The sequence below is a fragment of the Schistocerca serialis genome, chromosome 3 (genome assembly GCF_023864345.2).
Source record: "Schistocerca serialis cubense isolate TAMUIC-IGC-003099 chromosome 3, iqSchSeri2.2, whole genome shotgun sequence".
NCBI lineage: Eukaryota > Metazoa > Arthropoda > Insecta > Orthoptera > Acrididae > Schistocerca > Schistocerca serialis.
In genome coordinates, this window is record NC_064640.1 from 490950463 (window position 1) to 490976254 (window position 25792).

General features: G+C 41.0%; 1 protein-coding gene across 2 annotated transcripts in view; it reads left to right on the plus strand.

The window, feature by feature from the left end:
* The window catches only part of LOC126470376 (probable inactive serine/threonine-protein kinase scy2), a 55460-nt gene that overhangs the window by 26125 nt on the left and 3543 nt on the right, over nucleotides 1-25792 (plus strand). For both annotated transcript variants that reach the window (XM_050098202.1, XM_050098203.1), the window contains exons 4-5: nucleotides 1278-1410; nucleotides 13357-13543. In XM_050098202.1, the coding sequence (XP_049954159.1) occupies nucleotides 1278-1410; nucleotides 13357-13543 (320 nt within the window). The remainder of the gene's footprint in view (nucleotides 1-1277; nucleotides 1411-13356; nucleotides 13544-25792) is intronic.

A 25792-nucleotide genomic window follows, 5' to 3' on the forward strand; every position in this document is an offset into this window, starting at 1 on the left:
TCCACTAACTCAGCAAGGATTTCCACAGCGTTGTTCTCTTTGATGTGCAATAAATGTGCAATTGCACGATACATCTCTTTACCAACTGGCTGTAATATCTTGTTTTGGCGTCTGTAATAGCATACTGTGATGTTGTGGTGCAGCGACTTCAATGTGTACTAGGAATGATAAAAATTAATAGCGTAATTTTATTTTTTGACGTAATAATTCAAACTTTATGACTACCCGCATAATCGTCTGACTCACTGTATCAGCGAATGTAACTGAAAAAAAATGACGTTGCAAGGAAAACCTCATACAAAATGCTACTTGCGAAATTTTTTTCGGATTCGTCAAACGCTTGTTGGATGACAAGTTTTTCTCTTGAAATTTGAAATTACCTGATACGCGATGTTTAGTGATGTAACCAAATTTTCCGTGAGAAATTAGTGTAATAGTTAATTGACATTTATGTAAATGCTTTATCTGTAATCACTGTTAAACCATTAATGCACCTATAAGGTTGAATAAAAAGTACAATGTTTCTGTTCTACTGATTTTTATTTATTTCTACGACGTTTTCGGCTTACTGGGCCATCTCCAGGAAAAACTGATCAGCGTCTGCAAGGTACGTTAGTTCTTAGGTAACCAAACATTACAAGGAAATATGCAAATCACTTGCACAAAATGTTGTGCATGAAACTTGTTTTTTTTTTTTTTTACGTTGAAATTACACTTTACGCAATGGACAATACTAAACACAATAATCAAAATTATATGTAGTGTAATTTACAATGTTAAAAATATGTTTGGTGCACAACATAAATGAAGAGACAGTTTTTCAGCCAATTTCAGGACCTCACAAACTTTACTATTATAACCATATAACCTGCAATACTATAATATTGTGCAGTTTAATTATTTATTGCGTTTAATATTTTCTTGTGTGAAATGTACTTTCAATGCTAAAAAAACAAGTATGGTGCACAACATTCTGTGCAAGTGGATTGTATCTTTGCTTACAATGTTTAGTTACCTAACAACTAGTGCCCCTTGCAGGCGCTAGTCGGTTATTTCCTGAAGATGGCCCAATAAGCCAAAAATAGTCAGCAATAAACAAAAATCATCAGAAAAAACAATGTACTTGTTATTCAATCTTAAACATGGAATTGTACCAAGAAGTAACGGAAGAATCCATAAATAACACAAATACATAGTTCACTGAATAATTAAATATTTTGTACGTCAGAACTTTGTTGCAAAACCAGTTTAACGTATGTTAATGATATGCTTTACAGGTACAGAATTACAGGTTCTTGTGCCCGAATGACACTGCCTTTGATCAGGAAAGCCAAATATGTGCCAGCTGGTATGATGTTGATTGTGAAGCCGCGCTCCTGTATGCAGACAATTTCGACTTATACAGGATTGGTATGTATTTCTAAACCGGTACGTTAGCATTAGTTATAGACAATCTCCGTTATCTGTGCAATACTGGACACGGTAGGTTTCTAAGTCATTCTAGACAGAGATTAGGATTGTTAAGGACTATACTACCCCGGATAATTACTGACTACAGCGATACTGATGTCGAGAACCTAATTAAAAATACACGAAGGTATTTGAGGATGGGCTGCAAGCCGCGTTTTGATGTTGAAATATAAAAACAGGTCAGCTACTTAACCGTCGGTAGTAAGCCAATACGCAGTAAGATGCACTCATTAATTCAATTTATTGGACACTGCTGTCTGAAACGTGTGCTTTTCTATTATTTTAATTGGATGACACCATTACCATAACTACGGAAACTACTTCTTATTTAAGTAAATGACGCTAGTTTAGGAGTTTAATGCACGCGCCTTCGGAAGTCTACTTTCAGGGTGAGCACTATCTTAGAACAAAGAGTATTCTTCAAGCAAAATAGGTGTGGGTATTGAATGAGCTCCTATCCAAATGTCATTATTGTGACGCATTAGGAAACGATAAAATATTGTTTAAAAGTTGTGGCACATGTGTGAAGAAAGTACACCTGACGGTGAATAGGTAGTTCAAATGACTCTAAGCGCTATAGGACTTAACGTCTGAGGTCAGCAGTCCGCTAGACTTAGAACTACCTAAATCTAACTAACGTAAGGACATCACACTCATCCTTGCCCAGGCGGGATTAGAACCTGCGACGCTAGCAGCAGCGAGGTTCCGGACTGAAGCGCCTAGAACCGCTCGGCCACAGTTGCCGACCCCGGCGAATAGTCGGTGGTATGAGGTTTGTGATAATGAGTGTTAGGAACTGTAAATATCACGCTTTTGAATCTGAAGAGCACTTTCAACCATTTCTTCGATGATTATGTTGGAATACATTTATCTGGTCGTACATAATACATATGATAGAGACATTAAGAATAATTATAAATATATTAGAAATTTCTTAAAATTGGACAAATCTGATTCGACCTGTCACTGAAGATACAGGTTACTCTGCAGTCGGAACAGAACTACTCAGAATAAAACGTCTTACAAACACGAAAATATGTTATGCAAGTAACTTTTATTATCTTCTACTAATCTGGATTCTAAATCATCATCCAGTCAACCCAACACTACCTCAGCACTATTTAAGATCGAAACTGATCGAAAACGATAAAAGTTATTTATATAACAGCCTTCTGCTCTTCTAAAATGTCATTTCTGAGTGATTTAACAGCTGTGGACTATGTGCAGTAAGAAGGGAACCAGCAGAATTAGGAAACGTATCCATTATGTCGTAGGGACAGCTGGCAGAGAAGCGCAACTGGGCTGTACAGTACTTTTCTGTATTTATCTTCTTCCCTTACGGTAAAGACAGCTACCTGATAATCAGTTTAACCTGGGCCGCAGATCTCAACTTTGATGAAGCCTAAGCTCAATTGCCATTCTGTTTATTATGCCTCCACATACAAGGGAGGCAGCATGTGAAAACTAGGTTAAATCTACTCGAGGAGCGGTAAATCCCTGTTGACTTTTGGGGTGCAAGAAGAAACAAATATCTGTGCACCGAGTCGTCATTCTTTTCACAAAAATTTTATAAAATGGGTGAGAGCTGCAACTGACGTAACCAACTCGTGAAAACTGCATGACATTGTACACAAGCATGTTGGACGGGACTACTGGAAACCGCAAAGCAGGACAACACTGTCTAGGGTTCAGCCAATGCTATTTCATCAATTTGCAGTGACATTTTAAATAGTGCGCATCGTGCAGGTCTTGCGGTGCATGCGGTATGCCCCAGCGAATGCTTTAATTTGTAGTATCATTCCACTACGTCTGTGCCATGCAGATTTAGAGTTATTATTTGGATGTATGATTCCAAATCCTCGCTTTTCTGCTTTCGGAGATTTCCTGCATTCGTAGACAAATATTGATATTAGCAGATGGATTACTTATGAAGTCATATGCACTGTAGAGTGCTGGACCGTGTCCTCTACAGTAGTTAGGATAACATGTTGTAGAGTGCGGGGGCGAGAATCTATCAGACATCCGAAGGCGTTAGTAAACCATTGTAAACCGAATACACATTTCTTGTCCATAGATACACAACTGTTATCTTTTAGGTTGCCGGTATCCCGGTGAGCAGTTGAATTTAATTCAACTGATGCCTTGGCACCTCGCAGACTTGGCCTCCGCAGCTACGCGACGGGGCTATACATGCAGCGGCGAGCTGGGCCACGGGAGGTTACTGACAGGTCGCACTGCGGACGTTACCTGCGTGGTCCCGGTGGCTAGCAGCACGGGTAACAGGTTACCGGGGCGCTCTTGTTGACATCGTAGACGGCACGCAGGAAAGGCACCCAACAGCTCTGCACAAGTTGGCTGTAGTCGTGAAGAGTTGCCGTGGCAACTCCGTGAAAGAACGGCCAGTGATGCAGGTGTCTGCTCTTAGATCGAGGTGGTTTCGGGGCAGCAGCTACTGCGCTTCCTTGCGATGATGGCAGTCTGGCAGTTCACCATGTACCATCATGCAGGCCTCCGTGAGACCTGGTGGTCGGAGGCATCAGAGTTTTCTCATCAGCGAAGGCGAAGACGCGGCAGCAGCAGACTATGGCAGACAAGTTCTTCGGTCTGGGTCGACTGTTGCATTGTTGATCGAAGTCATACAGGCAAGCTGTGTATGGAACGTCACAGGTCCATCCTCGGCATTGGTTTGCTGCAAAATGGGAACTGGGGTTTCGAAGTCAGAGTATTTATACCGGACGGTCTATGACAATGATATTATCGTGTGGCAAGCATGACCAAATTTTATCCACTTTCGTGGAGCCATCAGCACTCAGCACCCCGCCGCGGTGTCCCAACTCTTCTCTTCGGCTTCAATTTTTTTTAGCGTCTGTCTCCGTGAGGCAAGTCTGCTGCATTGGTCATCTGTTCTTTTAGCTCGTTGCCTTCATTCGCTCAGTCCCTTCATTACAGCTCAGATTAGGTGCTCTAAAACTCACAAAGGTTAACCACGTAGCCACAAGGTATCAACAACAGAAATGAATTACAGATCTCACGCCGAATGATTTTTTTAAAACCCTTTCAGGCTTTAACTCTGAACAATATAAGTTTTTACATTTTGTGTCACTAAGATTAATTAAAAAAAAATTATGACTAATTAACACATGAGTTTTTAAGATGAAACAACAAATTCAAAAGATTTATCTTCCATGGCAGTTCTAACACATGGCCTTTAAAAAGGAAACACATAAATTGAAATGAATACTTCTTTTTATACCAAACAGTTGATGCACCAAATAGTAAAAGTATTGCAGTGTGGCAAGGTATTGGTTTTTACAAGTGGGCTTATGATTATTTAGAGCATGGTCTGATAACTCGGAATGCTGATGCACAAGGAGGACTATGTCAAGGCAAGGACCTAATAAAAGCTAGACAGTGTTGTGCACTAAAACTCGAACTAAATTTCTATATTAAGCCCTCGCTTAAAGGACGGGGATTTTCGCAAATCAAAACCAGTACTGCAGTCAAACGTAACAAAAGTTGTTCAACGTTTTCTTTCTGTAATGAAAGTGTATATTAAATACTAAATACTGGTAAGAAAGGCTGCCCCGGTAGCTGAGTGGAAGCCGGCACGGTAACTCAGCGTGTTCGGTCAGAGGGTTGCGAGGTGCCGGGGCTAGCAGTGTATTTAACACTAAATTCTTCTAGAATCTTCATATATAAATGATGCTCTAAGACCCCCCCCCCCCATTCTAACTCCGACTTGTGCTGTTGCACATGGATTAAAAAGAAACTCGAACTGACTGTAATCGACCCTGCAAGTGGAGTAGAAAGGAGTTTGGCACCTGCGATAATTTAATTTGATAAATAAGTTAAATAAAGGAAAGTTTCATTAATGTAGTGAGAAATGAAAGGATTGCTCTACCGATTAACAGAATGAAAGTTCTGTCCAAAATAACAATATGATTTATTATAACTCAAAATAATAAACAAAACACATGAAACATTTACATCAAATTGGCTCAATTGGATACTCAAATAAATGCTGTGAAGGTGAAGTTGTCCCTAAACTAGATTGTGACATTTATGACGACGTGGTATGTGGAGCCAATTCCTTGCAACTCAAATCTTAAGAGAAACACACAGCCAACCCAACATTAATTGCTGCTACAGTAGTGAGAACTCAGACAATGAACACCCAAGACAGAACAAAGTTAGAAAAAGACGAACAGGCGCGCTCTGCTGAGCTCTCATTATCACCTAGGAAAATCCCTAATCTGCCGGTGCTGCGGACATTCAGTACCAAGCTGTCTTCTTAACTGCAAGAACACGATCTGGCGTATCGGAGGCGATGGCTGGTTGCTTCGACGTCCCGTCATGGTGAGATAATGTCGCGAATATAGCCCGAAACAAATTATCCTGGTCTGGTTGTTCCAGACTAAAGAATTCCTAGCAATACAAATGCGCCTCTGAGGGAGACGAAGAAGGCTCGCCACACAATCACTGACGATACAGTGATTGATTTTAACAAGCGAAGTCACACAGTAACTCTGAGACAGTCAACTTTAGCCAAAACTGCTCAAGACAGACAACATAGGCCGCTTGTACACAGAACGCTCAATTGCCAACTGTAGTCGGAAAGTTACGTTGAAGTCGAAACTTCAGCAATTTCGTCAAACAGTTACAATAAAATAAAATAAAAGTATATTAGACAGCCAACGGAAGGCAGGCTGTCCAGAGCAGCGAGCGCTCAGTCTTGTAACCTACTCCAACTGAAAGGCGAGAGCAGATCCTCCTCAAGAGCACCCGTACAAGCCAAACACAGAACATTCCCGCCCCCACGACAGTGGCCGTGGTTAAACGTTCCAATCAGCAACTCGAAAACCGGCGGAAAATTCCACTCTATTGCCGAAGCACTGCCATTCAACCAATGGAGATTCTTGGCGCCAATTTCTGCGCCGATTTTGCTACGTCACGGAGCTATGCCCTGAGCAATCACAGTTACGATTTTGCAGAAAACGCGGGAATTTGCCCGCCAAGACTGCCTGGGAACACAAGTCATTCCCACGCCTCGCTGGTAGCCCGCCGTTTCTGCGAAGTAACGGAATCTCTAGCCCAGCTGCTCCTCCAGGCTGCTGTGGGCGTGTCTCCTCCGCTCTTACGACAATGTCGGCGTCTGGAAAGCATTCACTCGACTCCCTAACACCCGTCGGCTTAACCATATCAAGATCAGCAGTGCCCGCCTCTCACCAGACCACCCGGGTGACGAGAGACGCTGTGAGGGAAATCCGCGTGTGAAGGACTAGCGACTTTTCACCGCATGCAATTAGAGAGGAAGATCAAATGACTCAGACTAAGATAGAAATATGAGAGGGGGCTCATGCCACCTCTCAGGGTTAGCTGCCCTCTGTAATAAAAAAAACTGAGCTAATGGATCAATGACGAACTGAAACGGGTGTCTTGCGACGTCTGCCCCGAGCAGTTACAACGAACGAAAACGAACAAAATGAGATTTATAAAAAGTGGTCTGTGCGAAAGAATGTCAATCCTAAGGACCCAGGTTCGATTCCCAGCTAGGTTGGAGATTTTCTCCGCTTAGGGACTGGGTATTGTGTTGTTCTCATCATCATCAACATTTCGTCCCCATCGGCGCGCAAGTCGCCGAAGTGGCGTCAAATCGAAAGACTTGCATCCGGCGAATGGTCTACCCGAAGGGAGGCCCTAGTCACACGACATTTATTTTACTGGTAAGAATCCACAAACCGAAGCAGTAGAAATGGGAAATGTGCCGACTCTGAGGAGGCGAACACGCGACCACGATGGCAGTAATTCCTCGAATGCCAGAGGTACACTTTTCACAATTTTGGATCACCATCCAAAACATAATGAACCGGACCTCCGTCGTCGGTGAACAACCCTAGTTACCCCGTGGGAAACCAAGCAAAACTCTCCCATCACAGAGCATGCGTGTGGTTAAATCTGCTCCATGAACTGCCCCTGGTTGGATGCCGGCTAACCCATTGCCATGATACGAAGTACAGAGAAGTTTAATGAGCGATAGCTATCGATTCCAACTCAAGTGCTATAGTGAATGTAGCAGTTACTAATATGTCTCAGAGTAAAGGTATCACGAAAGGCTGTGCATTTTCGTGATTTAGTCAAAAGAAATCATGTAACAGCTCATATAATTTAGAAATCGAAATACACCGAAAAAGTAATTAGTCAGAACATTGTGAAGCCCTCTGAAAATCACAGAAATATTATCACAATACGTTAAAAAGTGCTGAAAATATAGAGGCACTTTTAAAAAAGGGATCTGATTGAAGGTAATCAATGGCTGATAAAAGTAACTAAAATAGCTAAACATCAAAGTGCAAAGTGCAGGAAGAGCCCTTTTTTTTAAACAGGTATACTATGTTACTGTAGAACCATACATCGATAAATTAAGCACGTCAAAGATATCTGAAAGACTTTGCATGTATCCATCTTAACGCTGTAAACAAACTGTTTGTCAAATTCAAACTTCGACATTTGAACAATGACTTCGATATTATAAGAAGAACAGAAACACGTTAAGAAGTGGATCTAATTTTATATTAAACAGAACAGTTGAACTAAGTGATAGCGTAATGTTTATACCTGTTAAAAGTGTAGTTATATGTGACTTGCCAATATTACCGCCCGTCATGAATCATGGACATTGGTCGCGCTGGGGTGACTATACAGGTAGCTATACCGTAGGTGCAAGCACAGCGGAGGAGTATATGTAGAGATGCCAGACTTAATTCCTCGTCCCACAAGAGGGGCAGCATCGTTTTCAGTAGTTGTTCGGGCAATAGTCTCGAGGACAATTAGTGAGGCCATCTAGCATTAGCATACATGGCCTTTCTGTGAGGGTACTGCGAATAGCTGAAAGCAGTGGGAAATTATAGACGTTATTTTTTTCCTGATGGAATGCAACTCGACTAATGATGATGGAATCATCTTGTGTAAAATATTCTGGAGGTAAAATAGTTCCTCATTTCGATCTCCGTGCGGGACTACCCAGGAGGATCTCGTCATAAGGACAAACATAATTAGGGTACTAAGGGCGAGAGCATGGATGGTAGAGCCCTTAATAGTGTAGGGAGATTAGAGAATTAAAAGATAAATGGATAAGCTGAAGTTAGATATTCTGAGAATTAGCGAACTGCGGTGGGCAGAAGAGCAGAAGTTCTAGTCACGTCAGTGCAGCGTTATCAACACAAAACCAAATAGGGCTAATGCAGGAGTAGGCCTACTAAAGAATCAGAAAATAGGAATGTGAGCGAGCTGCTACGAACAGCATAGTGAACGCACTATCGTAGACAAAAAGAAAGACACACAAAAACCTACATACACCACAGCAGTAAAAGTTCATTTGCAAGTTAGCTCCGAAGATGATGAAGAGATTGAAAGAAATTATGATGAGATAAAGAAAATTGTTCGTTTAGTTAAGAGAGATCAACATTTAATTGTAATGAGTGACTGGAACTCGGTAGCAGGAAAAGGAGGAGGAGGAAGCATAGTAAGAAAACATGGTGTGAGGGAAAGAAATGAAAAAAGAAGCCACCTGGTAGAATTTTACACAGAGCATAAATTAATCATTGCTAAATCATGGTATAAGAATCTTGAAAGAAGCTTAAATACCTGGAAGGTACCTGGGAACAGTGTAAGGTTTCAGTTTGATTATTTAATTGTAAGGTAGGGCTTTCCAAACTGCAAGACATATCCAGGGGCAGAGGAGGACTTGACGACAATCTATTGGTTATGAAATGCAGATTAAAAATGAAGGAACTGCAGAAAGCAGCAAATTAATGAGAAGCGACCTGGATTAATTGAAGGAACCAGAGGTTGTTAAGCGTTTTTAAAAGAGAATTAGGCAATGCTGAACTGAAACATGTGACAGGAATGCAGTAAAAAACACGTAGATGATTCTGAGAGATGAAATAACTAAGGCAACGGAGGATCACATAGGCAGAAAGACAAGGCCTGGTAGAAATTCCTGGATAGTGCAGGGGATATTGCATTTAATTGACCCAAGGCATCATATGGTAGCAGATGTGGGAGCGCTTGTATGTGGTCTAGCACTGTCATGCTGAAGGAGAGGATGCTTCATATGATTACAGCACGCTGCCTCTCACGCACAGACGCAGTTACGTTGGAAACCGCCATGTTACACGCTACAATTTGGAGCCGTCTAGCGGAAAAGGACTGCAAATATGTAGAAAAAAGAATAATGATGTAGAATGTTCATAACGTTTGTTTCATTTAAAAAGTTTTAAGAGTTTTCACATGAAAAATTCGGAGGCATTACTTTCCAGGACAACCTCGTACGTTTGTAGTATTCGTAAATTTAAAGAAAACATCTGACAGTGTTGACTGGACTTAGAATTTAGAAAATAGCACAAATAAAGTATAGGGATCAAAAGGTTATTTTCAGCTTGTGCAGAAACCAGATTGCAGTTATAAGACTCGAAGGATATATAGGGAAGTAGTAGTTGAGTATGGAGAGAGATAGGGTTTTAGCCATTACCCGATGTTATTAATTGAGGAAGCAGCTGTGAAGGAAACCAAGGAGAAATTTGGAAAGAGAGTTAAAATTCAGGGAGAAGAAATAAAAACTTTAAGATTAGCCGATGACATTGTAATTGTGTCAGACACAGCAAATAGCTTTAAACAACCGTTGAATGGACCAGATGGCACACTTGGAAAGAGATTGTAAGACGAATATCAACAACAGTCAGACAAATACATTGGAATGAAGTCGAATTAAATCATGTAATGCTTATGGAATTGAATTAGGAAAGATGCACTAAAAGCAATCGATGAATTTTGCTATTTTCGCAACAAAATAACTGACGATGATCGAAATAGGGAGGATATAAAAATTAGACTGGCAATAGCAAGAAAGCGTTTCTTAAAAAAGAGAAATTTGTTAACGTGCAATGTATGTTTAAGTATTTTGATGCCCTTCCTAAGATACTTGTATGGTGTACTGCTTTACATGGAAGTGAATCGTGGACAACAATATGTTCCGACAAGAACAGAATATAAGAAGAATGCTGAAGTTAAATAGGTAGATTGAGTAACAGATGAGCAGATGGGAGGAAAAAGAAATTTGTACCAGAACTTGATTCAAAAATGAAGGGATTGGTTGACAGGACATGTCACGAGGCATCAAGGAACTGTCAGTTTGGTAATGGAATGAAGTGTTGGCAATAATTGTTGTAGAGTAAAACCAAGATACAGTAAGCAGGTTCAGATGGATGTAGGTTGCGGTATTTATGTAGAGATGCAAAGACTTGCACAGGATAGACTAGCATGGAGAGCAGTATCATACGAATCTTCGGACTGAAGACCAAACAAAAAAACAAAAATTAATAAATTGAGGGGAAATTGCATTGTGTGTGTAAGATATTGGCGGGTGGGACTGAAATGATTTATTTTCAGATCATGTTGTGCTACAGCTTCTGGCGCTGTGAAGCGGAGTGCATTTTATGTGTGACAGAGAATCTAAAACTCGAGCGATTTTGGCATACCTCAAATAAAGACAGGGAACTTCATATATGCAAAATTACAAGATGAAGAAAGATTAATGTTTAACATCACGTCAACGACTTAGCCATTAGTGGGGGAACACAAGCGCAGACAGGAAGTGGGTGGTGAAAAAAATTGTCCCTCTAGACCTTTTTTAGAGAAAGTGTTCAGAGATTCCCTCTGATCTATCTAGGAAACCGCTGAACTAAATGTGAGTGATTTGGTCCTCGCTTCTTCGGAACTAGTTTTCATTGCCTTAACCATTACGCTATTTCATTCAGTTAAATATTAGATTTTCGAATACTGGTCATCGATCAGAATCTTTACTGATGCCGTAGACAACTAACGATTGCAACATCTCACCGCATTGACTCCGGGAGGATTGACGCATGCATGTTATTTACTATGACATTTTATTCTCCAGTCTCCAATGAGACAGTGAAAGTAATAACAGTGGACTGGTGAGCACGCTATCTAGATCTTTATATTTCTTTCCTGATCGGTGAAAGTTAAATAGGGCAAATGGGGCAGTATCTGTGTGGCATTGACGCAATTTCAAACTCAAATGTATAGTGGTCATTTATCCGGGTTTCTAATTGTGTATTGACTTTCAGTACACAAAATGTACCACCAAAATATCTTTCTTGTAATTTCATGAGTATGAGATCACTGATTGAAATTCAAAGTTTTGGTCAAGCGATACAGAAGTGAAAATGGAATATGACTTAATCTGCAACTTTTACAATTTCGGAAACAAGGAAATGTTTGATCAGTCAGTCTGAGGTAAGGATCGTAAAACATGCTTCTGGGTATGAATCCGATTTCAGCAATGTTTGAGTGGCAGGTAAAGTAATTTGTCCTCCTTTCGCCGAGTGTACTTCAGCTATTTGTTATAGACAGCTTCCAACGGTATTCAGGTCGTGTCGCACCTGTCATGCAATTTACGATGATTGTCGGATTATACAAATTGATACGGGAACAGCTGCAACTGCATCTACTGTGCATATTCTACAGCGACGCAAGCAAACTAATGAGCTAGTTGTGATTGTCCATTAGCGAGCGACTATCCTTGCTGGACTCTCTCGTTACGCTGTGACAGTCACAGATGCCTTAAGCTCTGGTAGAAGGTAGAATTGGCGAAGCTCTTATGAGGCTTTGTGGGAATCATAAAATGTTTTGAGATGTAGAAGGGACGAATGCAACCTTGTTTGGACTCAAATAGATTCTACTTTGCAGGTGGCCATTAGCAAAGGAATACATGTCAATATAAATACTTACTGCGTTCGTCTTGTTTCTCTTGCGTCACACTCACGGCGGAGTGCACGAAAAAAATCTGCAGTGAACTGCTCGAATTCTGGCACTGAGTTGAGCGATTACGATAAAACTTCTCAAAGTGTGAGGGCAAAGGTTAAGGTGATGAACAGCTAAACACTAAAGCACCCTTATATGTAGTTTCTTATCAACGAAAGCAGTCTCCATTCTGCCATGTATCAGTAGTGTGTGAAATATGGGAATCGGAATGTTGCACCTGTATCTAAAAATATTAAATCCTAGGGAAAAAATATTCCTTATATAAATGTCATCATGACAATAAAATATTGCAGTATGAAATATGGATAAAACTCTTACGTTATTGTTTGGGCGCGTTTTGTATTTCACATTTGGGAAGGCAACATCAGGTTGCTCCGCTAAGAATGTTAGACACTTGGTGAACACTGGAACTGTAGCGTAGTTTAGTGTACTCTTGGGGAGTTCGACGAGGTGTGGGATCCACTTGAAACGCTTCATACTTTAATGTTATTGTATTATTATTATTATATCCTAGCGTTGTTATAATCGATATTAATAGTGGCTGGTGGCATCATTCATAAATACTCGTCATTGTTAAATTATTAGGTAAGAATATTTGAAACGACGTGTCCAGTTCCAGGATTTGCTTTACAACTGTAGCGAACTTAATAAAAACTTTGCTTGGACCAGTGAAAGGTGACCTATTTTAATTCATTTTTAGTTATAAATTAGTAAGCCTAATATTCCCGTGTGTTATTATGCGTAAAATGACTGAAGACTGTTAATTTCACGATATGTTCTGAAGTGTACATGATAACTGTTGCTTCCAAGTTCTTCTGTGAGCTATTTCTAAGGGAGATCGCTCATTTGCTGAGGCGGAACCACGCGATCGGTGGCTGTCAGTGTAATTAAACGATGAACTCTATATCACATATTCATCCTGCAGATTTCACACGAGGTATTCGACCCATTCTGAACATTCCAATTACCCCAAACAGCAGCGTATTTTAATATGTTTGTATCTCAGGATGAGTGAGCAAGCTTTGCTGTGTTTGGCGGCAGGTTACGTGCCCAGTAGTCCGGCGATTGTGGCCAGCAAGGCGACAGCGCTGCCCCTGGGCCCGTCCACGGCGGCACCCGCTCGCCCGCGACAGCCCTTCAACTCACGCCAGCCGCAGCTAGACGACGAGTACTACCTCCAGGCCGGGGACACCGGCGACAGGCGCCTTCAGCCTAAGGATGTGCTCAGGTAACACTCTTCATTTTACCAGTGTTTTCTCTTTCAGTGACTACAAGTCTTCCATCTTACTGATACAACTTGTAAGCCGAGTGACTCATGAATTGTTCCGAAATAACGTATGAGGCTCATCTATTAAGTAAAACTAGATAGGTATCATTCAACAGAAATAAAAGGTACCCAAAGACTACTTGACGTACAACAACGCTAGATCTAATCCTAATTTTGTAAGAGAGAAAACTTCGGCTTAACGGCCCACGACGAACAGGAACTATCTGTCGACGCAAAAAAGGCTAATAAACATGGGTTCTGAAATGCATACCTTAAGAGCTATGAGTACTTCTTTCTCTTCGAGGCTGTGAATCAAATTTATTCTACTACAAAGTCTTTGCTTTCCATATTTTAGGAGGAGGTAGTATGACCAACATGAAAAAAAAATTATCTAGTACACTTTGGGTATAAAATGTATACCGAGAGCAATGGGCACTTGTTCAATAGAGAGATGTGTTTCACAGTAGCGAAGATGAACAAGTGCTCATAGCTCTTAACGTATGCATTTTAGAGTCCATGTTCACTCGACTTTTTGCTTCAAATGATCTTTTCTGTCATATTCCTGAATACTGATCAACCCTCCTGGGACACCCTGTATACGATAAGTTGAACCTATGTTTCGGGTCGAGATTCGGGCACAGATGTCTGATTCCCAACACCACGACGTAATTTCTAGAGCTCTGCCTTTTACAATCAGGTGTCTGGGTTTAAGGGGAGCCGGAGGTGCCTATGCTGCCCATGTTAAAATCACAAAGTTTGAGGAACATTTATGAATAAACTACCAAATAGAAAATTTTGAATTTTTTTTTACATATAGAGTGGTTTAGTATTGCAGTTATGACAGAGGGATTTTGGAGTATCTTTTCTAGTTTCCTTCCAATTATTTTGTTTATTAATGACCCAAATTTTTTTACAAATAATTGCTTTATAATTAAACTGAAATGAAAGTACTGAACATATTGCCAAATGGCTGTGTTACAATGTAAGTTTGACCACTAGGAGTGCTGTATAAAAATTTCATCTCTCTAGCTTGAGTGGATTTTGAGAAAATGTTTCTTATATTAGAAAAATTGTAATTTACGGGAAATGGCTATCAAAGTTTCTCAATACATTCCTGCACTATAGGATGGATTATCAGGGTCTTTTTCTTCATCCTCCAAAGGTTTCTCTTCTGCCTTCTTTTCTGGCTTGTTGTTCCATCATACTTCATATGCCTTTCTCTTCTTTCTGCTCCTCTTATCCTTTCTCTGTCAATATTTCTTAGTGCTCGTACAGTGTTCACCCCTGCTGTAAATCCTAATGCCTTCAGAACTTCACACTTCACACTGTTCCCTTGGTTGTAGGTTGCTATTGCATCATAAATGCCAAAGTGAAGTGTTTTTATGCTTACAAACACCCTTTTAGGAATCACTTACCAAATAAAATTGTTTATGCTCTCATTAGGATTCTTCGTCTTTCTGTGTAGACATATGTGTAACAATTCTGGCTGTGCTAAGTCATGAAAAATTGGTTTTATTGCATTTATCACAGCTGCTGGCAAACGATGTTTGTGATCATAGTCCTTTTTTGCATTATATTTGCACCAGGAATCTTTTGGGCACAGGCTGTGTTGAGGGTATTCATTGGAAGAGGCAGTATGAAGGAACAATGCCCACACTGCTTTTCGTATGTCACTAACATTACTAGTATTTTGCCTTATAGCATACCCATAGTATCTCTGTAAACGTTCAATCACCTCATCAGTAAGCCTGCCTCTCCCTCCTATTGTCTTTCCATCACTGAGCTTACTTGAACCCAAAGTTTGTTTGAGCCTTCGAAGCCATGCACCCATACGCTTTTGCACATGCCCAATGCATTCCAACTTTTCAACTAAAAATTCATTTCCATATGGTTTCAGTTCCTCTATAGTCTTGAAACCTTTGGAGTCACCATCCCCAAGGTAGTATTTGCTAGAAGATGTCACAGGGCCATGGCCGGCCATGTGTTGCTTAGCAGAAGAACGCACTGTTTCAGTAATTGTAGTATCACAACTTGGTATTAGTGTTAATTTTCTTTTCCCTACGTTCTTCCTCTTCTTATATACACGGTTACTAAAACGTGGCATCGTAACCAGAACAACGCTTTACCCAAGAAGTATAATACTACCAACAACAGGCGCAACACTGAACTAATTCGAAACGGTAATCGTAATTTTTTGGATTTGACCACCTCTGGCTCCCCTTTGTCGAGTCTGGTATACTGTTTTAACTCCTTACATAAGTAATGTGAAGTTTCTTAATTCTTTTCTGTTTTTAAACTTACACAGCGCACGTTATCTCTCTGTTCAGTAAGGGCAATAGATGCGAATGTTGTAAAAACGGTGACATTAGTCTGTTGAAGGCGGCGTAAAAGATCCGTACAGAAATATCGAATAATAGAATAACAGTTATAGATGTGGCACTTCTCCAAAATGGAAGGGGACTTAGAAAAGGAAGTTCGTGTAGTAGCAATATTTCTACAATAAAACGACTTAAAGAAAAACAAAGAGAATTTAATCTTGAAACGCACATAGTTTGTGTACATTTTGAAAGAGCTTCCAATCGAGCTGATCGAAGTAAATTATGGGCAATAATGAAAGGCAGTGGAAACCCAGCACACCTCATAAGTCAAGCAAAAACTTACACCATGAAACAAAAATAGTGATAAATACAATAAAAAAAGAACAAATGAGATAATAATCAATCAAGGAGTGAGAATGGGGTGTTCCCTTTCACCGACTTTTTTTTAATGTTTATGTTGACAGACGGCGGAGTGTATGCCACTGGGAATAACGGGAATTTTGTAACTACATAACATGCAATATTCTTCGTCCATCTTCCTTTCTTATTATTTCACATTCGTTCTCTAGGATCGAGCATAACACGGACTGTAAGAGGGTCTTATTTTCAGTTTCTCTTAGGCTAGAAAGGATTCACTGTCTTTTCGCGAAGTGTGACACTACTTGGTGCTGTTCTCAGCCGCAGCACACACTGAGCCAGGCTACTTACACTGTCTGATCAAATGTCTCCAACACACCTATTAGTGGACCTTGAGGTGTGTTTATATCTGTGCGCCTTGCGGCTATTCACTGTGTCGCTGTAGCTTTCCATATACGGAAGAAGACGCGCCCAGTGTGAACGCAGGTGTGAATAGAATCAGTCGCATGCACATGTTGAGGAAGAGGCATGCAACCAACACGCGAGCCTCTACTTGTTGTGGGGCAAGCATAGTCACAGGGCGTCTAGGCGCAGGACGCACAGCTGGAAACTGACATTTAATATGGGGTGTGTCCACCCTTTGCCTTTCTCACGGCTTTGTTGTGGATACTTTCAGTGAGCTTTCAGAATGTCTGTGGAGGAATGGCAGCTCATTCTTCCTCAAGAGCAGGACCCAGAAAAAAAAGTGATGTTGAACATTAGGGCCAGGAGCGAAGTAGACGATATAACTCACAGGGTTCAAGTCCTAACTATGGACAGGCCAGTCCACTGCAGGAACGTCACTGTCCACAAACCACATTCTCACAGTTGCTGCTTTGTGACAGCTTGCATCATCATGCTGCTAGAAACAAAGACTCTCTCCGAACTGTTCCTCTACTACTCGCAGAACACAATGCTGTAACATGTGCTTGTATCCTTCTACGTTTAAAGTTCCCTTAAGCACAATAAGGGAACCACACCATTATCACGAAAAACACCCCTATGTTGTAACAATACCTTCACCACATTTCAGTGTTGATTCAAATGGTTCAAATGGCTCTGAGCACTATGGGACTCAACTGCTGTGGTCATAAGTCCCCTAGAACTTAGAACTACTTAAACCTAACTAACCTAAGGACATCACACACATCCATGCCCAAGGCAGGATTCGAACCTGCGACCGTAGCGGTCGTGCGGTTCCAGACTGTAGCGCTTTTAACCGCTCGGCCACTTCGGCCGGCATTTCAGCGTTGGAACTACAGATTATGACAGGTAATGTTCTCCAGGTATTCCCCAAACCCAGACCCTTCTATAGGATTATCACAGGATACAGCGTGATTCTTCACTCCAAATCACGCGCTTGCAGTCGTCCACTGTCCATTCAGACTCCTCACTGAACATGGACCCAGCAGTGGTGTTCTTCATACCACCTCAAGCGTCGCTTAACGCTAACTACAAAAATTTGGGGCTTATGAGGACCTGCCTGATCATTGTACACCATTCTTTTCAACTCCCTATTCTCCTTCACTGTGGTAGCTGAACTTCTGGCAGCGCCTTGGAACTGAACTCACGAGTGATTCTATCCACTGATTTCATGATATTTTTACAACCCCGCTCCGCAGTCCTCGACGTTTCCTGTCTGTTAGTATCTGAGGTCAGCCTGATCTTTGTTCCGATGTGGTTGTTCACTCACGTTTCCAATTCACAATCCTGTCACCAAAATCAGCTTTGGAAGGGTTGGAAATTTCCTAATGGATTTGTTATGTAGGTGAGAGCTATGAATGACTAGTCTATGTTCTAAGTCACTGAGCTGTCCTGAACGATCCATTCTACTGTTACTGCCTCCTAATAAAATAATTTTCACCGCCTCCTTTCATACGTGTGAATCCGCCTCTCGTGACATCTGGTGATCAATTCCGCATTACATACAGACGTTCGGTTATTTTCGAGCACATAGTGTATATATTGTGAACACCATTAACGTTAATGTCTTTCTCAAGCGCAAATCTTTTATCGGTTTATCAGTGTCCTCTTTCCCCGCAAACATGAATTCTTTTCCTATATGCACAATGTTGCTAACAATAGTGTCGGTTCTGCTCACATATCAAATCCCTATGCATTCTTCATCAACGTCAGGGCTCATTTCGTTCCCACTGATTAGCTTCTGCTTGGAATCCTTGTCTACAACGGTCCATCTTCTCCTCACCTAATCTTACATAACTTCATGTAAAGTACTTTCTCCCATACCACTACACATACTAGCTTCTACATTATTAACCCACCCTAGATTAATTTCAAAGTTTAATACGAATTCATCCCACACAAAACACCATATTCATTCACTTATAGTCGTTTTTGACATCAGTTCTAAGTATAATTATTATACAAATAGTACTATTTCGCTTGTGAAACATTCAGATTTTAAAATAAGCAAGCTACCAAAATTTAAAAAAAAGAACTAAGCTCCTCCAGTTTAAAGACAATTAAAATGAATTATTGAAGATTTCTACTTTTGTGCTGGTAGCATTGGAAAATTCAGAAAGTATCGAACCATGTTCCAATCACTGTTCTAGACACTTCACACACACACACACACACACACACACACACACACACACACACACACACAAACTGATATAATGACTGTATTTTTTATATTCACCGTGTGGTTCAGTCATCTTAAAACTCTGATTCCTCATTAATAAACAAACAAATTGTCACCATGGATATAAATGACGTAAGTGGTGGAGCTATGGATACTGCGAATATGCACTGTGTACATTAAGACAGGCATTCAATAATTAAGTAAGAAACCGAGAAGGAGAAAGAAATCTTGATGATTTGTATTGAAAAATACTACAGAAGGATTTTTGTTTGATGAAGTCTCAATACTTATACAAATGTATGAATAAATTTGCACTTATTACAAAGATAAGAGAACATGAAAACTACAAAACAAGAATTATTTGAGTTGAACAGTTATCTTATTATTGTTCTACATTTTTTCCCGTCCTCTTTGATGATAAAATTGTTCATGTGTCCACTGCCACCTATTTATGTCCAAAGGACACAATATTTTGGCTATGAATCCTGTCAGCATCACCACATCGCCGAAATTTTGTGTCCGTTGGGCATCAGCAGTTCGCAGTACATCCGCAGATTATTTTGTCAGTTATTGCATATTAGGTAATGATGTAAAGGGAATAACACAGATGATTCACAAATAAAGCAGTTGTTCTAGGGGATATTAAATCCATACTATTGCCACAGGGCCTTTCTTCTTTAGCCGCGGCACTCTTGAATTATAATTGGAAATGTTTACGACCATACTCTTTCAATTGGTGTTCATCGTCACGGGAGATACTGAAGACACAGAATAGCACCATTACTTCCCAACCCCAAGAGATCATCTTTCGTTTGCTCTGAGCGAACTACTCGATATCCATATACACAGTTGTAGCCTTCATTGCTCTGCTTGTAAACTTCTTCCCTAGTTCACGAGCTACAAACGATATCTTAGATTTCCGGGGGCTACACTAACTTTATAGCTTTTCTGCACGCTTGTTAGTAGACAACTTGGATTCTTTAGTCTGTGCTCTCTTCGCTAAAACCATTTTCCGTTGCTTCTGTAAGGTCTTACTCTTTTTGACCATTTTCAATATTTTGTTGCAATAACATTTAAATTTCAAGCTTCTTTTCCATTTACACTCAAGCTATCTTTCTAGGCTCAACAATTTCAAGGCATGTGTGTAATAATTACACATCTATCTCGTTCAGTTAGTTAGTTCTTTGTTCAGGGGAGCCGGAGGTCGTCAAATCAAAAAATTACGATTTTTTTTTTTTGCTACCGAAAATTAATTGGAACATTCCTCTTTAATGTAAACTTTGAATTATTGTTCTACTCGCCCTAGAAGTGGAGTTATTACCATTTTCCCCCACGCCTGCAGAGGAAATGGGCGGCTGCTGAATGCATCTAACACCCTCTCGTGGCTTCCTGGCGAACTGCTTGGGATTTTCTCGGCCTGTTACGCATACAGCGCCTTATGTTACGCATACAGCGAGTGTGCAAGGGTTGGCTACGTTGTTTTCTCTGACAAATGAAGCGCTAAGAGCGCGGAACATCGTCTCTTTGCTGTTTACCGTTTCGAATTAGTTCAGTGTTGCGCCTGTTGTTGGTAGTATTATACTTCTTGGGTAAAGCGTTGTTCTGGTTATGATGCCACGTTTTAGTAACCGTGTATATAAGAAGAGGAAGAACGTAGGGAAAAGAAAATTAACACTAATACCAAGTTGTGATACTACAATTACTGAAACAGTGCGTTCTTCTGCTAAGCAACACATGGCCGGCCATGGCCCTGTGACATCTTCTAGCAAATACTACCTTGGGGATGGTGACTCCAAAGGTTTCAAGACTATAGAGGAACTGAAACCATATGGAAATGAATTTGTAGTTGAAAAGTTGGAATGCATTGGGCATGTGCAAAAGCGTATGGGTGCATGGCTTCGAAGGCTCAAACAAACTTTGGGTTCAAGTAAGCTCAGTGATGGAAAGACAATAGGAGGGAGAGGCAGGCTTACTGATGAGGTGATTGAACGTTTACAGAGATACTATGGGTATGCTATAAGGCAAAATACTAGTAATGTTAGTGACATGCGAAAAGCAGTGTGGGCATTGTTCCTTCATACTGCCTCTTCCAATGAATACCCTCAACACAGCCTGTGCCCAAAAGATTCCTGGTGCAAATATAATGCAAAAAAGGACTATGATCACAAACATCGTTAGCCATCAGCTGTGATAAATGCAATAAAACCAATTTTTCATGACTTAGCACAGCCAGAATTGTTACACATATGTCTACACAGAAAGACGAAGAATCCTAATGAGAGCATAAACAATTTTATTTGGTAAGTGAACACTGTACGAGCACTAAGAAATATTGACAGAGAAAGGATAAGAGGAGCAGAAAGAAGAGAAAGGCATATGAAGTATGATGGAACAACAAGCCAGAAAAGAAGGCAGAAGAGAAACCTTTGGAGGATGAAGAAAAAGACCCTGATAATCCATCCTATAGTGCAGGAATGTATTGAGAAACTTTGATAGCCATTTCCCGTAAATTACAATTTTTCTAATATAAGAAACATTTTCTCAAAATCCACTCAAGCTAGAGAGATGAAATTTTTATACAGCACTCCTAGTGGTCAAACTTACATTGTAACACAGCCATTTGGCAATATGTTCAATACTTTCATTTCAGTTTAATTATAAAGCAATTATTTGTAAAAAAATTTGGGTCATTAATAAACAAAATAATTGGAAGGAAACTAGAAAAGATACTCCAAAATCCCTCTGTCATAACTGCAATACTAAACCACTCTATATGAAAAAAAGATTCAAATTTTTCTATTTGGTAGTTTATTCATAAATGTTCCTCAAAATTAGTGATTTTAACATGGGCAGCACAGGCACCTCCGGTTCCACTTAGTCGGAATGCAGATAGGAATCATTTGACTCGTTTCCCACAAGCAGCTAATTGGGTAGGGCGTTTCATACCTTTACCAGGGCGACTAGCAACTGCTGTACGGTCGTTGGTGCATGTGGACCTGCTGCAGTATGTCTCTCCAGAGCAGCTCATACGTGCTACCTGGGATTTAATACGGGCAATGGGTAGGCGAGTCCATACGCCGAATGTCCACTCGTTGTAAGAGCTCCGCCACTGGGACTGTGTAATGCGGTCGCGCATTGTGATGCATAAAACTGAATTCGGGGCAGAATGCACCTCTAAGATGACGCACGTAGTGAAGGAGTACAGTGTCAAAATAACGTTCATCGGTGAGCGTGCCGTATTCAAGATTTGGAGGACAGTAACCTCATGCAACATTATACGTCCCACACCATGACTCCTGAACCACTAAAACGCACATGTTCGACAATGTTCCTGAGTACATTAGGTGTTCCCACTACTCGCCAAATAAGGGCACGTCCAGCACTGTCAAACATGGTCGTTTTGGTGGTCCAGGTGCTATGATGTGGGAAGGCATAATGTTCCATTGTCGTTCTGACATCCAAATTTTGGTGCACTGTACACTCGCTGTTCAATATTGTTGCGAAACTTTACTCCACCCACATCTGCGTCTTTTCAGGGGTGCACTCGGCCCCGAATTCATTTTTATGAATGACAATGCGTGGTAGCATCGAATAGCGCAACTGGAGCAGCTTTTGGAACGAGAGGATATTCGACGAATGGACTGGCCTGCCCGTTCCTCCAACTCAAATCACATCGAACGCGCCTGGGATACGTTGGGGAGACGTCCACATGCACCAACCACCATCCAGCAGTTGTGAACCGAGCTGGTGGAGGAGCACGTTGAGTTGCAGAGCACACATTACCGTCCTTGATGATCACAAATCCTATTAAGAACCATGTTCTGCCTTTTCTAATGTCCAGAGGACCTCCATGAATCGTGGTGACTTCAGTGTGATTATCGTTTTTGAATAAAAGTGTAATTTCTGTTCGTGTCACCTCGTATTTATTTTTGATACTGTCTGTACTATAGTGTAGTGTATATATGGACGAAGTTTCCTCGAGCTGTGTTACTAGGCAGTGACACATCATGCGAAAGTTAGCTTCGTTCTCAAAGTTTATCACACCAGTGTATACCGCGTCTTGCATTATTGGGAAGGGTGCGCAAAAACTACTGATGACGCTTTCGCATCAAAATATTCGAAAATGAATGTTACTTAAAAGGGCTTGCAAATCTCTCTCACATTACATTAGAAAACGACGCTCCGTACTTGTTGCTTTTCGTATATACAGAGCAAAACCACGTCAGTGATGGAGGTAAGATGTCTGTCCTTGAATTAACCTCTTGAGCAGGCATCGAGTTCTCTCTTCATTGCTACGTGTTGCGGTTCTTTTAACGATTTCTTCGCAGTCAGGTAGTGCTGTTGTCCTGTAAACAGATGTGTGGCTTCGGATATATATGTGGATAAGTGAAGTTATAAATGACAGAGATAAGGTTTTTGGAAGTACTAATCGTGAACCTGCAGTAACGCGGGGCCAGGATAAGTAGGGAGATGGTGGATCCTGGGGGACGAATAGTCTTCTGAGGGGTAAGTTGCAGTGCTGTCAAGTTATTCGACATGCTACAGCAAAATATATCATCTGTTCCTTACAAAACCAGTTCGGATTTCCTTGCTGGAGGGGTTCGTGTTCTGTACTTTGGATGATAGGCGACCTTCTATCAACATTTACCGGCAAGGGATAGGATATCTTGTTCCTCCCGTTACTCAGCAGAATAGAAACTTAAATTTATAAGAGAATAACAAACAAAAAGACTTTATGGATGGTTTTCACTCTGAGAGCTTAGTTGAAATTGGCCTACCAGGGCCGTGTTTATTTAATCCGAGTTAGCACCTAGCTGTGGACAAAGGATGGTTTCAAATTAACTGCAACTATTAGTACATTGGAGCACACACACACACACACACACACACACACACACACACACACACACACACACACACACCTTCGCTCCACTTGCCCTTTTCTCACATGAGATTCTGCGAACAATGGATGAAGGGCAACAAGTGGATTGCATATTATGAGTTTTCTGTAAAGCATCTGACACCGTTCCACACTCCCGATTGTTAACGAAGGTGCAAGCATACAGAAGAGGTTCCCAGGTAGTTGAGCGGTTCAAAGAGTTCTTAAGTAACAGAATCCAGTATGTTGTCCTGTCGGCGAATGTTCATCAGAGACAAAGATGTCGTCAGGTGTGCCCCATGGAAGTGTAATAGGACTACTGTTATTTTCTATGCACGTAAATAATCTGGCGGACAGGGTAAGCAGCAGTCTGCGGGTGTTTGCTGATGATACTGTGGTGTGTGGGAAGGTGTCGTCGCTGAGTGGATACAAGATGACATAGAAAAAAGTTTTAGTTGGTGTGATGAATGGTAGCTGGCTCTGAATGTAGAAACTGAAAGTTAATAGAGGTGAGTAGGAAAAACAAACCCATCATGTTCGATCACAGTGCTGCTTGACACAGTCACGTGGTATTAGTATCTGGCCGTAACGTTGCAAAGCGATATGAAATGGATCGAGCATGTGAGGATTGTGGTATGAATGGCGAATGGTCGACTTCGGTTTATTGGGACAATTATAGGAAAGAGTGGTTCATCTGTAAAGGAGACCGCAGGTAGGATGCTACTGAGACCTACTATTGAGTACTGCTCGAGTGTTTGGGATCTGTACCAGGTCGGATTATAGAAAGACATCGAAGCAACTCAGAGGCGGCCTGCTAGATTTATTACCGGTATTTTCGAAAAACACGCAAATGTTACGGAGATGTTTCGGGAACTGAAATGGGAATCCCATGAGGGAAGGCGACGTTCTTTTCGAGGAACAATAATGAGAAAATTTAGAAAACCTGTATTTGAAGCCGACTGCAGAACGATTCTGTTGCCGCTAGAAAACATTGCGCGCAAGGACCACAAACATAAGATACGAGGAATTAGGGCTCATAAGGAGACATATAAATAGTCGTTTTCTCTCATTCTGTTCGCTAGTGGAACAGGAAAGAAAATGACTAGTAGTGGTACGGAGTACCCTCCGCCACGCACCGTAATGTGGATTGCGGGGCGTAGATGTAGATGTGTTGTTGTGGGATAGGCGTTTTGTTGGCAGAACACTTAGAAAATGTAACAGATCCACTAAACAGACTTCCTACACTACGCTTGTCCGTCCTCTTTAGGAGTACTGCTGCGCGGTCTGGGATCCTTACCAGATAGGATTAATAGAGTACATCGATAAAGTTCAACGAAGAGCAGCAAATTGTGTACTATCGCGAAATAGAGGAGAGAGTATCACGGACATGACACGGGATTTGGGATGGACGCCATTAAAGCTAAGGCGTTTTTCGTTGCGGCGGAATTTTCTCACGAAATATCAATCACCAACTTTCTCCTCCGAATGCGAAAATATTTCGCTGACGCCGACCTACGTGGGGAGAAACGATCATCATAATAAAATAAGGGAAATCAGAGCTGGCACGAAAAGATATAGATGTTCCCTTTTTCTGAGAGCTGTTCGAAAGTGGAATAACACAGAATTATTGTGAAGGTGGTCCGATGAACCCTCTGCCAGGCACTTAAGTGTGATTTGCAGAGTAACCCTGTACACGTAGATGTAAATCTATTGCATCTTGTAAGTGTTCTGCCAGTGAAACTTCTCCAATACATTTTCTGTGTGTTCATTCCAATTTAAGTTTTTCGTAATTGGAATTGCTAGGGGTTCAGTTGAATTTATGGCCTTTAGGTTTGATTGATTTATCTTGTAACCGAAGTTTAACGAATCCGTTTTAGCACTTATGTGGATGACCTCACACTTTTCATTGTTGAGAGTCGATTGTTAATTTTCGCACCATACAGTTATCTTATCTAAATCGTTTTGCAATTTGTTTTGGTCTTCTGATGATTGTACGAGACGATAGCCGACAG